We start from the raw sequence: 15,129 nt of genomic DNA, 5'->3' as shown, positions 1-15,129 counted from the left end.
AATACACATGCGCAGAACCAGGCGCATAGTGTGTGTCCCACCGTGCGACATATTTTTTATGCGCACATTTTGGCGCTCAGCTTGCGTTCCATGTAGCATTTTTCTTCCTTTTTTCCTTTTTTCAAAAAAAATTTTTTTTCAAAAAAATTTTTTCAAAGAAATTTTTTTTATATGTATCGGAGTACATTGTTGCTGATCAGGGAAGGTCGACACGTGGAAACAACTGGGAAGCATTGCTGTCAACACAGAAGCACTTGAGCACCTTTACACAGACAAGACCAATGGCTGGACTAATCTGTGTCACTAATAAAGCTGTTTGTTATATATAACACAATTTTAATGTCTATCACATACATATACATGTATTTTACATTGTGCACTATGTTTAATGTTCACGATATGTAATTTGACTATGTAATATGCATTATATCACAGTTATACAAAAATGGTGGGAGTATCCCAATTTGTCATGTGATCACCTGTTGTATTTAAATATGGCCACCATTTCACTGTTTGAATGGCTTGAGAAAGGCTCTTGCAGAGCCGAAACGTCGCTGTCACAGTTGCTCACTATGGAATAAAGACACTTTTTTACTTTTATCTACAACGGAGTGCTGCCCGCTTTCTTTATACTATTACTGGAGGACCTGAGGCCCGGTCCTAGGTTGCCTGCACCCAATTTTCTTTTTCTTTTTCTCTGAAGGTTTGTGCTGCTTGGACTTTCTTTTTGTATTTTTTGGCTGCTAAAAGCGTGCACCCTAGAACTTTTTTCTTTGTTTTCTTCGGTTTCATCACAATGGAACAGTCTACCCATAGCTATGGATTCCAGAGTTTTGCTTACACTGATGCGGACGGCGAAAGGATTCTACATGGCCTAACAGGTGGTTCCACTTTCCTCACTACGCCTGGAACGGCTGAACTCATACGTAAATTTGAAAATGAATCCAAAAGACTCACCAGCTTACAGTTGCATCTCATCACATTAAGGAGATCACTGCATTGGAAACTAATCTTCCTGAGATGGACACACAATTGAAGTCGATTTTGACCACAGATGAGTATAACGTTTTTTTGCTACGGTTCAGACGCATGTGAAAACTGGCAAATCTGAACAAGAACTTACCAAGCGTAATAAATGGATGTGGGCTATTATATGTGGGAGAAACGACACTTGAATTTAAGACGCGCCTCAACCAACACAGATACACGATACGATCCAACCGCAAAGATCTCCCGATATCGAAACACTTTTCAGAAGCTGGACATCTAGAGAAACATCTCAGTTTCCGTCTCATTGATCACGTGCCACCTCCTATACGTGGTGGTGATAGAGTAGCTATTCTAAAAAAGCGTGAGTTACATTGGATCTATACCCTTGACACACTGAGACCACAGGGTCTCAATGTGGATTTTAAACTTTGGTCCCTATGATCCTGTTGATCCAGCTGTAGTTCCTTTTGTATAGTCCATCATCAGAGTAGCAATGAGTAACTTTCTGTGATATAATAATTTTGACATTATATGTCTCTTTTTTTTCTTTTAGAATATGAGCCTATCCCAGATGTCTCCTCGTGGAAGCCTCCCTACACAACTCCCAAAATATTCTTTTGTCATTTGGTGCTTCAAGAGCGCAAATTGATGCGCCGTTCATGCAATTGTCAAGTGCTATGGTAAACGTATTTCCATCCATTCCCTTATATTTTGTATATTGTTGTTCTTTCATAGGTTACGGTTGGTGTGTCTAGCCAGGGACCACACTGTCTTTTATACAAGTACAGTCAAAAACTTAGGGGATTGATGATGCCGTCTGCCCCGTTTATTATTAGGGGTATATTCAGCAAGGTCGTCCCTTATATTTGCGAGTTATACAATCGTTGGTGAATCAATATCAACGTGCATCCAACATGGTTGTTATCACAGCCAATTGGTCCTGATTTATGGCTGACACATCGTGGACTTTTCCTTTATGTAAATTGCATGAATATTGCATTCCAGAATCATCTATGTTTTATCTGATAAATTTTCATTTTTGGTTTCCATAGCACCAGACGCTCTTGCTGGGGCATAATACACATGCGCAGAACCAGGCGCATAGTGTGTGTCCCACCGTGCGACATATTTTTTATGCGCACATTTTGGCGCTCAGCTTGCGTTCCATGTAGCATTTTTCTTCCTTTTTTCCTTTTTTCAAAAAAAATTTTTTTTCAAAAAAATTTTTTCAAAGAAATTTTTTTTATATGTATCGGAGTACATTGTTGCTGATCAGGGAAGGTCGACACGTGGAAACAACTGGGAAGCATTGCTGTCAACACAGAAGCACTTGAGCACCTTTACACAGACAAGACCAATGGCTGGACTAATCTGTGTCACTAATAAAGCTGTTTGTTATATATAACACAATTTTAATGTCTATCACATACATATACATGTATTTTACATTGTGCACTATGTTTAATGTTCACGATATGTAATTTGACTATGTAATAAGCATTATATCACAGTTATACAAAAATGGTGGGAGTATCCCAATTTGTCATGTGATCACCTGTTGTATTTAAATATGGCCACCATTTCACTGTTTGAATGGCTTGAGAAAGGCTCTTGCAGAGCCGAAACGTCGCTGTCACAGTTGCTCACTATGGAATAAAGACACTTTTTTACTTTTATCTACAACGGAGTGCTGCCCGCTTTCTTTATACTATTACTGGAGGACCTGAGGCCCGGTCCTAGGTTGCCTGCACCCAATTTTCTTTTTCTTTTTCTCTGAAGGTTTGTGCTGCTTGGACTTTCTTTTTGTAGATAGATAGATAGATATGAGATAGATAGATATGAGATAGATAGATAGATAGATAGATATGAGGTAGATAGATAGATAGATATGACAGATAGATAGATATGAGGTAGATAGATAGATAGATATGACAGATAGATAGATATGACAGATAGATAGATATGACAGATAGATAGATATGACAGATAGATAGATATGACAGATAGATAGATATGACAGATATGAGATAGATAGATAGATAGATATGAGATAGATATGAGATAGATAGATAAATATGAGATAGATAGAGAGATAGATAGATAGGAGATAGATAGGAGATAGATAGATAGATAGATAGGAGATAGATAGATAGATAGATAGATAGGAGATACATAGATAGATAGATAGATAGATAGATAGATAGGAGATACATAGATAGATAGATAGGAGATACATAGATAGATAGATAGATAGATATGAGATAGATAGATATGAGATAGAGAGATATGAGATAGAGAGATAGATAGATATGAGATAGATAGATAGATAGATAGACAGATATAGATAGATAGATATAGATAGATAGGAGATAGATAGATATGAGATAGATAGATATGAGATAGATAGGAGATAGATAGATATGAGATAGATCGATAGATAGATAAATAGGAGATAGATAGATATTAGATATATAGATAGATATGAGATAGATATAACAATGACATTATTTCTTCTAGGTTGTCGGGCAGCAGGTCCTAACAATCAGTCTCAGATCGGATCCGTGTTGCCCTTCATTGATCTTTTCCCACTCTATAGCTTTATCAGGCGACCACTCACCAGGGTGTTGAAGTTGTCGTGTTGGTATAAGTGCTTGTTGCAGGTGACGCAGTCGTTCTGGCAGTCACATAGGACGTGTGATAGTAAGGACAGCAGCAGTATACTCCACAATAGAGCCTTCATTGTGCTGATGAGCTGCAAGAAGACACAAACCAGGCTTAGCCTTCAGCGATGTATAAGGCACATACATTATACATAACTTTCCTGTTCCCCAGTGATCAGTGATTTTTATGCAGATGAGCTTCTGGGTGAACCGGCGGAGGGGTCATGACGACTGGTAAAGCCATTTTCATCATTATAGATCGTCTTTGTAAAAGAGATGGCAAACCTTGGGTTAAAAAGATGAGTATATGTGGTGATGAAGGACATAGAAAGCAGGAAAAAGGTGCACCAGGAGGTCTGGCCCCGCCCCTGGAGAACCCAGAAGCTCATTTGCATAAAGATAAAAACTGAGGGCCACATTTATCACTTTTGTGCGCCTAAGTGTAGTAGTTGCGCCTAAATTCTGGCGCACTGTTTTGGCAGAATTATCACAAGCTACAACCATCTGTGATAAGTATATTTTCTGCCTCTTATTAATCACTTTACTTTAACGCAGTTTAGGCGCAGTTTAGGCGCAATGTTAGATTCGGGCAGTTACATGTGATCCTGCTACAAGCTCCTCTCTGCTTCTCCCACAGCCCAGAATGAAGATAACACTCACAGCAGCACCCAGGTGTGTGACACCCAGCACCCAGTGACCTCCTCAGCAGGGGCTTCTCCTGGAGGGGATCCCCCAGTGCTGGTCTCCTGCTGCACCCCTGTAATTCTGCACAGTATCCCCCTCAGATACACTGGTGATACTGTGCAGAATTACATGGGGGACACTTGTATGTCGTATCTGCAACATTCTGCAAACTTCTCTTGCTCTTGCTGTGAGCTCAGCGTTTTGCAGAATATTTTGTAAATAGAAGGTGATGAAGTGTAAATAGAGTCTGCAGCTCCTGTCTGTAATGTATCTAATGTATCTATTATATGTTCTAATGTCTGCAGTGTATCTAATGTATCTATTATATGTTCTAGTGTCTGCAGAGTATCTCATGTATCTATTATATGTTCTAGTGTCTGCAGAGTATCTCATGTCTGTATTATATGTTCTAGTGTCTGGCTGAGCTCTGCTGCTAGAAATGAGCTGTTCTGCAAAGGGGCTCAGTGCTTTCTTCTCAGATAACGCCACCTTCGGGCTGGAGTGTTTTTGTGCCCGTTTTTGCGCCTAAATGCAAAAGTCGCACGTGATGAATATCATTAGGCGCAGCAAAACATCTGGAATTGAACGATAGATGAGGGAAAGCTGGTTATTTTAGCTGCACGGCTAATTTGACGTTTAATCGCAAAAATGGCGCAAAAACGGTGCGCCTAAACGAAAAGGCGCAAAAACAACAGAAAAAACAAGTGATAAATGTGGCCCTGAATATTCTGTAATGTAACGGATTGCTAATCCTGCTCAAAAATATCATCCTATAGAAAATGATGAAGTCGTTACTTGAGTCGTTATTCTTGCGACCTTTTTGCTCCTTTTTAGGAACAGAATAGTGACAGATGCCGCACGAACATCAGCAGAACATTCAGATAAGGGGCAGAAACTCAAAAACACTAAGGGGGACATTAATCATAGGGGGAGATGCGCCAGATTTTTGCGGCACAAAACGCTCAAAACAGTCTAACAGACTATGATTAATGTCCCCCTACGTCCCGCTCTTTTGCTTGCACCCAAAAAAGTCGCAAATTAGAGACAAATTTAATAACTGCGCAAAAAAAATTGTGCAAAAATAAACCCTAAAAAAACGTTTAAAATATTATGATCAATGCCCCCCCAATGTGCCTTATGTTTTTACGTTTTTATACATTGTTAAATTTACGCCACTTCATAAATAGCTGCAACCTTTTCCCACCCAACAGGAAGTGTGTGGGTTATTTGTTTATGTGAGGAACTATGGTGTTAACATTTAGTGTAAAGTTTATGGTTTACATGTAATGACGGGTTACGTTTAAAAGGGAGGCTTAAGGTCCTTAAAGGGGTATTCCTCCCACAAAGACAAGTTTCTTATATGGACTCAGGATAACAGAATAACACATTCTGTAATTCACTGTTATTAACAAAAATGCAGCATTTCACAGACATAATTCCAACCTGTCTCTATTAGTCCTGCTGTATACAAGTTCAATTGCCCCTGGACCCAACCCTGAATCTTCTGACTTAGGATTCAAGGCCATGCTGCGGAGTTTCTGTCTCTCTCTGCTCTGAGCCTGTAGTCCCGCCCACTGCCCGGAGCTCAGAGACACCGACTGATCACTTCCTGCCAGGAGATCAGAGAGAGAGAGAGAGAGAAGCTGCAAACTACAAACTACAAGGAGGTAAGTGATCCTGGGGAAGGGGGAGGCAGGCACATGGCTGTAAGATGTAGCAGAGCTCACAGTGTAAGGGTACATTCACACGCGGTATGCCCGCCGTGTGCTGGAGGTGAGGAGGAGATTGCCCCTCCTCCCTCCATAGAGAATAGCGGCGCACGGCCGCACATCCGCCGAAAGATAGAGCTTGCTCTATCTTTTTGCGGTGTGCGGCGCGGATCGGTGCCACACATGTGCGGCCGCATGTACGTCCCCGCAGACGGCCATGTGAATGTGCCCTAACAGTGTAAAAGCCTGTCAGCCTCTGTGTAATCTCATGCATCTCTGATCTGTCTCATCTCTTTATGTGCCAGTGTGCTAGTACAATGTCAGAAGCCAGAAGAAAGTACATCTTGTACCCTGATGTAACCACACTGTCACCCCACAGAACTAGATGGGTCATAATGTGTCTTCTTAGAGAGGCCCTGCCCACAACCTTGGATTTTGCACTGAGCAGCCTAGAGAGTGATAGGAGCTAAAACAGCAAAAACACTGAGTAACATTGTAAAGTAAAGGGTTAAATTTATCCTTATTGTGTTAACATCACTAAGGAATAGAAATGTGAGAATTTTCTTTCAAGGGAAAACCCCTTTAAGGTACTTAGGGTTTATCTTAATGTTATGCTGCTTCCTACCACTAGTCTACATGGAGGATGGTGGGAACTAGAAGTCCATGTGATTTCATGTGATCAGATATATAAATGGGGTAGATTTAGCAAATGTTAGTGGGTAATATACCTTAGATGACATTAACTTGGTCACATGACATGAAGTGCTGAAAGGTGAGATGGAGGCATAAGGCATGGGAGGAGTAGAAGTGAGTGAAGACGAGAGGCCCCCTCTGATTCTCTGCTGAATCTATCTGTATGCCAGGTAAGATAACAAAGTTGATTTGATGGGGATGTGAGGGAAACAATTCTAAGCTTAAAGAATGGTGTCATGTATTCAATAGGGCTCTATGGAAAACTCACTGCAGTCTTCTCTGTCCCCGGCAGAATGTAATAATCACCACAATAAAATCTTTATTACCGATATTATATATTTGCTTGTTTATTTTTGCAAATCCAATGCAGATGGAGGAGGATTGTTAGTGCATTGCAGCCCAGACCCTACAGGTCTAGTAATGGCCACTAACACAACATCTTTCTATCAAGAGGACATAAGTGATTGAAACAAGTGGCTCATTTACATAGAAATAACATATACAGAAGAGACATATTGTTTCTATGAATTCTAAATGAGGTTATTAAAGTTAATTTGCATAGACGGGAATGAGACTGTCACTCCGTGTATCGCTCTGTAATGCGATGTCAGGCCGCCGTGTGATGAATGGACACCGCGCTGTACAGTATATCAGCACATCCACTGCTGCGAGGAATAGATCCGTATGAGGGATTTTAACTGCAGTCATTAAACTTGACCTCCCTGATTTCATAGTGTTACACCCCAGCGCTGCAGTAACCTGAATTATTATATACTGCTGCATTCACTATTCTACAGGCTAAATAATAGAAATCTACCAACATTTACTTCTTCATCATCTGCACCGGCCCTATACTTATCCTGTACTGATCCTGAGTTACATCCTGTATTATACTCCAGAGCTGCACTCACTATTGTGCTGGTGGTGCAGTCACTGTGTACATACATGACATTACTTATCCTGTACTGATCCTGAGTTACATCCTGTATTATACCCCAAAGCTGCACTTACTATTCTGCTGCTGGTGCAGTCACTGTGTACATACATGACATTACTTATCCTGTACTGATCCTGAGTTACATCCTGTATTATACTCCAGAGCTGCACTCACTATTCTGCTGCTGGTGCAGTCACTGTGTACATACATGACATTACTTATCCTGTACTGATCCTGAGTTACATCCTGTATTATACCCCAGAGCTGCACTCACTATTCTGCTGCTGGTGCAGTCACTGTGTACATACATAACATTACTTATCCTGTACTGATCCTGAGTTACATCCTGTATTATACCCCAGAGCTGCACTCACTATTCTGCTGCTGGTGCAGTCACTGTGTACATACATGACATTACTTATCCTGTACCGATCCTGAGTTACATCCTGTATTATACCCCAGAGCTGCACTCACTATTCTGCTGCTGGTGCAGTCACTGTGTACATACATGACATTACTTATCCTGTACTGATCCTGAGTTACATCCTGTATTATACTCCAGAGCTGCACTCACTATTGTGCTGGTGGTGCAGTCACTGTGTACATACATGACATTACTTATCCTGTACTGATCCTGAGTTACATCCTGTATTATACCCCAAAGCTGCACTTACTATTCTGCTGCTGGTGCAGTCACTGTGTACATACATGACATTACTTATCCTGTACTGATCCTGAGTTACATCCTGTATTATACTCCAGAGCTGCACTCACTATTCTGCTGCTGGTGCAGTCACTGTGTACATACATGACATTACTTATCCTGTACTGATCCTGAGTTACATCCTGTAAATCTTTTATTTTATATAAAAGTGAAAAACATAACAATAGTAAACATAAATGAAGCCATAACTTCTGGCAAAAGAATTGCAAAAGAACAAATATAAACGAAAATAAACTTACAAAACCTCCTGGCCCAGCCACACACACACACCACACACTCAGCATGAGAACAAACAAAACCTTCACCCAGTCCCACCACCTAATTTTTTTTTTTTTTTTTTTTAATATCAAAATACACAGCAAAATACACATAAATAAATAAATAAACAATAAATAAACACAGAAATAACAATGAATATAACGGAAATAACATTAATAACAATAAATAACATAAAATATAACTAACTAAATCCCACGCCCATCACCCTCCCCCCCAGACACTGGTCTAACGTCCAAAGTCCGCGTTATATAGTCCAGACCAGTGCCCAGGATCGTACAGTCCAAGTCCCGTCCACCCCCCTCCCAACCTAACACCCTAACACCAACACCCCAAAACCAACCTATATACACACAAGAACTATAACTACATATAACTATATACACACTGTACACAAGATACAAACACATTAAACATATCAACATATATCAAAACCACATAAAGCCCAGGTTCGGCACCTGCAAGCCCCTACATCTCTATAACCTCAGGACACAAAACAAAAATCTACTGTGCAGAATCAGCCCCACACCAGGAGCGGAGATGACAGACTAAGGGACACTAAAGGAGAACCCCCTCCAAAGGAGAGAGGCCCTCCCCGTGCCCAGCCTCTCATACTCCAGAGAGCGCACCTTCACCAGGTCACCCAGAATGTTCCTAACCACCTCATCCACCGGGAGGATTTTACGCTGCGTCGAAACTAAGCACCGTGCGTTCCACGTGTGGTACCTGACCACTAGACTAACTAGGAATAAAGTGCAGCGGTCCCGGCCACCCAGGCCTCTGAATGCTCCATAGGCCCACTCCGCATAGGAGAGACCGGCCAACCCGGGCCAATGGATGGAAGCGCCCACCCGGTTGTACACCTCTGTGTTAAAGGGGCACTGAAGCAGGAAGTGGTCCATACTCTCCAGCAGGCCACCGCACTCCTCCCGGGGACAACCCCTTTCCTCAGAGCTCCTACACTTCAGATTGTCCCTCACACACAGCTTTCCATGGAAGCAGCGCCAAGTCAAGTCCCAAAACTTCAAGGGGATCCTGATGGAATTCAATAAACTCAAACCCACCCCAAGATCCCGACTTGGGCAATCCCTGAGGGCCAGAGGCTTCTGGAAACGGGCAAACAGAACCCTTTTGTCAAGGATTTTCCTCGACATGGTCCTGATCTCCCACATTCCCAGACCCCACCGGCGAATCACCTTCAGAACCGGGGTAGCGTAAGCCGGAAGATGCCCATGCGGTGTGCGGAGATCCTTCACTTGTCCTCCTGTCTCCCATTCCTGGAAGAAAGGCCGAAACCATCCCCTGCAGGAGTATACCCACGGAGGAGCCCTCTCTTTCCAGAGGTTTGCTACATTGATTTTAAGAAAGGTATTCACTAGGAACACCACAGGGTTGACCATACACAACCCTCCTTGTCTCCTCGTGCGGTAAGTAACCTCCCTCTTGATTAGGTTCAGCCTATTCCCCCATAACAGCTGGAAGAACAGACTGTAGACCCGAGTCCAGAGGGGTTCTGGCAACATGCACACACTGCCCAGGTAAATCAGCAATGGGAGCAGGTAAGTTTTGATCAGATTAACCCTTTCTCTGAGGGTCAAAGACCAACCCTTCCACTGGTCCACCCTCTGAGCGGCGATCTTAAGCCTGCCGTCCCAGTTTTGCATGGGGTAATCCCCCTGGCCAAATTCGATGCCGAGAACTTTGGCAGAGTCTTGGGGCCCTGGAAGAGTGTCCGGGAGATCAAAGCCTGGACCTCCCTCTCCCAGCCAGAGACTCTCACACTTATCCCGGTTGATCTTGGACCCAGAAGCCTCTGAGTAGCGGTCAACCTCTGACATCACCCATTGCGCCTCCCCTCTCGAGGACACAAAAACAGTGACGTCATCAGCATACGCTACCACCCTTAGAGTGGCTTCCGGTGCTGCCCGGTCCATCCCGACTCCCACCAACGGCCCACGATCAACCCTCCTAAGGAATGGGTCAATCGCGAACACGTACAGTAGTGGGCTCAGAGGACAACCCTGGCGAACACCAGACCCAACCTCAAAAGAGCGGCCAATCCAACCGTTCACAAGCGGGAAACTCTCTGCCCCTGCGTACAAAACTTTCAGCCAATTGACAAACCCACCCGGCAGGCCATACCTCAGAAGGACAGACCAGAGGTACTCGTGGTTAACCCGATCAAACGCTTTTGCCTGATCCAAGGACAGCAAGTACCCCTTCCAGTTACCAGCCCTGCCCTGTTCCACTGCCTCCCGGACACAAAGCACAGCACTAAATGTACTGCGGCCTGGAACAGAGCAGTGCTGGGTCCCCGAAAGGAGCCGGGGTGCAAACTGCACCAGCCGATTAAACAGCACCTTTGCCAAAACCTTTCTGTCCGTATTGAGAAGCGCTATGGGACGCCAGTTCTCAATACGAGATCGGTCCTTACCCTTTGACAGGATGATCAGGGCAGACCTCCTCATTGACTTCGGCAGAGCGCCCGAGGAAAGACACTCATTGAATACCTCAGTCAAGAGGGGAACCAAGGCGTCCTTAAAGGTCTTATAAAACTCAGATGTTAAGCCATCCGGACCCGGCGATTTCTTGAGGGCGAGCCCTTCAATCGCCCGGCTGACTTCCTCTTCCCTAATCATCTCTGTCAAAACATCAAGAGAGGGGTCTACTCCTGGCTCAGGGACAGTTTCAGCCAGGAAAGCCGACATCACATCCCGATCTAGATCCTTCCTGCCCAAGAGGTGCGAGTAGAAGGATCTGACGACCTCCAGAATCCCTGATCTGGACCTTTTCAGGGATCCCGTACTGTCAACCAGTCCTGTGACAACTTTACCATTCACTGACATCTTGCAGTTTCTGTAAGGGTCGGGCGAGCGGTATTTCCCGTAATCCCTCTCAAAAACCAAAGATGCGTGTCTATCGTACTGACACCTCTTCAGCAAGGATTTCACTCTGGAGATGTCCTCACGACTACCTCCAGTCGAGACGAGATGCTCGAGTTTCCTCCTCAGGCCCTGATACAGGCGGTACCTGTCCAGGCTCCTGAGGCTCGAGAGCTGGCGGAAGAATCTCGCCACCCTTTTCTTGAGCATCTCCCACCACTCTGACTTACTGCTACAAAGGCCCATCAATGGTACCTGGCTCTGAAGAAAGTCCTCAAAGGATTGTCTGATCTCCGCTTCCTCCAGGAGAGACGAATTGAGCTTCCAGTAGCCTCTTCCCATCCGGGGGGTCTCTGTAACATTCAGAGAAAACAAAATTAGACAGTGGTCGGAGAACTCCACCTCAACAACGGACACTGCTGAAGAGATGGCTTCCTCCTTTAAATAAAACCTGTCTATTCTAGACCTGCAGCTACCCCTATAATAGGTGAACCCCGCGTGGCCTGGGGTGTGCCGGATGTGGACATCCACCAGGCGAGCCTCACTAGCTATGCTATTAAGAGCGACGCTATCATAAGTCAGCTTGTCTCTGGAACCTCCCCTATCCTGGGACCTCGTGACAGCATTGAAGTCCCCTCCAAAGACCACCTGCCGACTTGTAAAAAGGTAGGGCTTGATCCTCATAAAGAGACACTTCCTGTCCCACTTGGACTGGGGACCATAGATGTTAATTAGGCGAAGTTCTTGTCCCTTCATGAGGACATCCATGATCAGGCACCTCCCCATTTCTAACTCAATAACTCGTCGGCATTCTACCGGTGCGGTAAAAAGGACCGCCACTCCGCTATACGGCTCGGCCGCAAGAGACCAATAGGAAGGCCCGTGTCTCCATTCCCTCTTAGCTTTAAACACGGCCGCCAAATCTGGCAGCCTGGTCTCCTGCAAAAATAAAATGTCGGCTTCAACACGGCCGAGAAAATCAAAGGCCGCAAATCTAGCCGCATCAGACTTAATGCTGGCGACATTAATGGACGCCAGCGTCAACGGAGTGGGTGCCGCCATCATGAGTGATTGAGTTAGACGGCTTTTTTCTTACTAACTCCCTTCCCTCTACTGTCCTCTGAGGATGATCCCTTTTCCCTTTTCCCTTCAGAATTGGGGCAACTTCTTTTTAACGAAATTGAGGTGTCCATGTTATTACTGGCCCCCAAGGACCCACCCGGACCACCCTCTCCTTCGTCCTTGTCTCCTGGCTCTGAGTCAGTCTCCCACTCTGAGGACCCAGCATCCCCAGAGGATAGAGACTCGGCGCCCCCTGCAGGCTGCTCCGCCGCCACCTCCAGAACCCCACCCTCAGCCTCTCCTTCCGAGGAGGCGATCTCATCGAGGGTGAGGAACTGGTTGGAAAGCTCAACCAGAGGGGAGGAAGTTTTCCCTTCCTTAGGTACCTTAGATAGGCCGCGTTTTTTCTTTTTCTGCTTGCGCTTATTTTCTAGCCAAATCCTGTTATCCTCATCCATACTCTCATAATGGGAGGACGTGGAGGACATGGCACCTTTCTCGCGCTCCATCCTCCTGACCTCCTCATCCAACTCATCATCCCTCAGGGCCTCAGTAGCATGACCAGCCTCTGAGGAAGGACCAAGGGTCACCCCAGCAACCTGAGGCTTCCCCAGTTCTCTCCCTTTTTGTCTGGCTTCAAGCCGCCTTAACTGAGAAGGCGACTTCTTCTTGCTTTTCTTCACAGGCCCCTCAGCTCCTCCACCTCTGCTGGTACCTTCTCCAGCAGAAGCAACCTCCTGGCTCTCCTCCACTGGGGTCACAACCGCATTGGCAAAGGAGCGAGGACAACGGCTGAAAGGGTGACCGAGCTCACCACACAGGTTACACCTAATGTCCTTACAGGATGCAGCGAGATGACCTAGCCCACCACACAAAGCGCACTTCTGCACTTGGCAGCTGGCGCTGAAGTGTGTGGGGTCACCGCACCTGTGACAGACCTTCGGCTGCCCCTGGTAGAAAATCAGGATTCTGTCCCGCCCAAGAAAGGCTGAAGAGGGAATGTGGGCGACTGTGCCGCCTGAACACTTCAACTTCATCATGAAGGTCCAGGCCCCAGACCAAATGCCAAATTCATCGCGGTTTTTCTGAGGTACCTGTACAACCTCACCATAACGACTGAGCCAAGTCATGATGTCCATGCAAGAAAGTGACTCGTTACGGGTCAAAACGGTCACTTTCTTGACTGTGTTTTGGCGAGACACTGCTTGCACAGCAAAGTCTCGCCATGCGGGCTCGTTCTTTGCCAGCTCATAATTCGACCAGAAGAGCTCTAAGCCCTCCGGCCGAACAAAGCTGACATCGAACTCCGGAGTACCATAAGGATGTATCAGGGCAAAGATGTCACTAGCCCTGAAGTTCATCCTCAGGAGGAGCTCCACCACCCTTGACCTGGGTGGGCATGCGTCACTGCCCCTCCAGCGAAGACGAACCACATTCCTACGGGAGGCTCCGGGCCCAGTTGTGGGTAAAGACCATACAGTCTCTCCCCCCCTTTTCTCTTGGAAGGCTGCCAGGCCATGCCTGTCTGTCCAGAAGGACAGATCAACATCTCTCCCCTCTACAGTGATTGACTTTTCCCCTCTCCTGAGAGCCTCCAGAAGACGCCTTTGCAAAACGCTGTTCCCAGAGCCAGGAGACAAGGAGTTAACCCCACTTGCCCCAGCGGTGACACTCGCATAGCTCCTTATGGGAGCGGCCACCACTGGGGGTGCAGATGGACGAGCACTCACACCAGGATCCCCCTCAGCGCCATTCACCACCCCCACATTCACCACACTATATACATTACTGCCTCGCTTCCTTGCATCACTGCCTCGCTTCCTTGCATCACTCACACCAGCTGGGCCAGGAGGACCTGGGGTTGCCTCGGCGTCACTGGGCACTGGGGGTAGAGCTACCTCCATAGCTGATACAGCCTGAGAAGAGGCAGCTCCAACCCCGATCTTACTTGTGCCCTCTGCCTCATTGGCATTAACCCCTTGTTGTCCAGCAGTTTTTCTAAGGTTTGAGCATTGCTGCTCACTAGATGCAAGAGGCCTCCTGTCTTTATTTACTCCGGACAGTCTCTTATGGTCATCTCCAGGGTCAGATGCACCAATACAAAATAACACTGTTCCTGCACCCTTTCCCACAGGCTGCACAAGACGCTTGGGAGGCGCCGCACCACAAGTCCCAGCAGCCCCATCACACTGCCGCTGCTCACCGGAGCTAGAGGCAGCCACAGCGCTAGGGGCCACAGGAGCCACCGCCACTGCCCCTGGCACCGGGCCACCCCCCCCTCCCACTGGGGGGCAGCGCACAGTACCAGGACCTGCTGGATCGCCCTCACTGTCCGGCCTTTCGGCCGATGCCTTCCCTGCACCATCCTTGCTACTGCAAACAAGGATGGTGCTCTGCGCCATGATGGAACGTGGCTTTGCACTCTCCCCGCACCCTGGCACCGAGTCCACTGCAGGATTCGTGCTGGGCTGGGCAACGGGGCCTACACGACAGGCTGGCACTGCTGCCCGCC

At 46.1% G+C, this 15,129-nt stretch overlaps 1 protein-coding gene across 1 annotated transcript in view; it reads right to left on the bottom strand.

Moving 5' to 3' along the window:
• The window catches only part of PNOC (prepronociceptin), a 102,362-nt gene that overhangs the window by 49,957 nt on the left and 37,276 nt on the right, over positions 1-15,129 (bottom strand). Inside the window, exon 2 of the mRNA XM_072143847.1 lies at positions 3,608-3,742. Coding sequence (XP_071999948.1) covers positions 3,608-3,730 — 123 coding nt within the window. The 5' untranslated portion in view covers positions 3,731-3,742. The remainder of the gene's footprint in view (positions 1-3,607; positions 3,743-15,129) is intronic.

Source organism: Engystomops pustulosus, chromosome 3 (genome assembly GCF_040894005.1).
Source record: "Engystomops pustulosus chromosome 3, aEngPut4.maternal, whole genome shotgun sequence".
Classification (NCBI taxonomy): Eukaryota; Metazoa; Chordata; class Amphibia; order Anura; family Leptodactylidae; genus Engystomops; species Engystomops pustulosus.
Note: the sequence above shows the minus strand (reverse complement) of the source record. Positions and strands in the feature narration are given on the sequence as shown.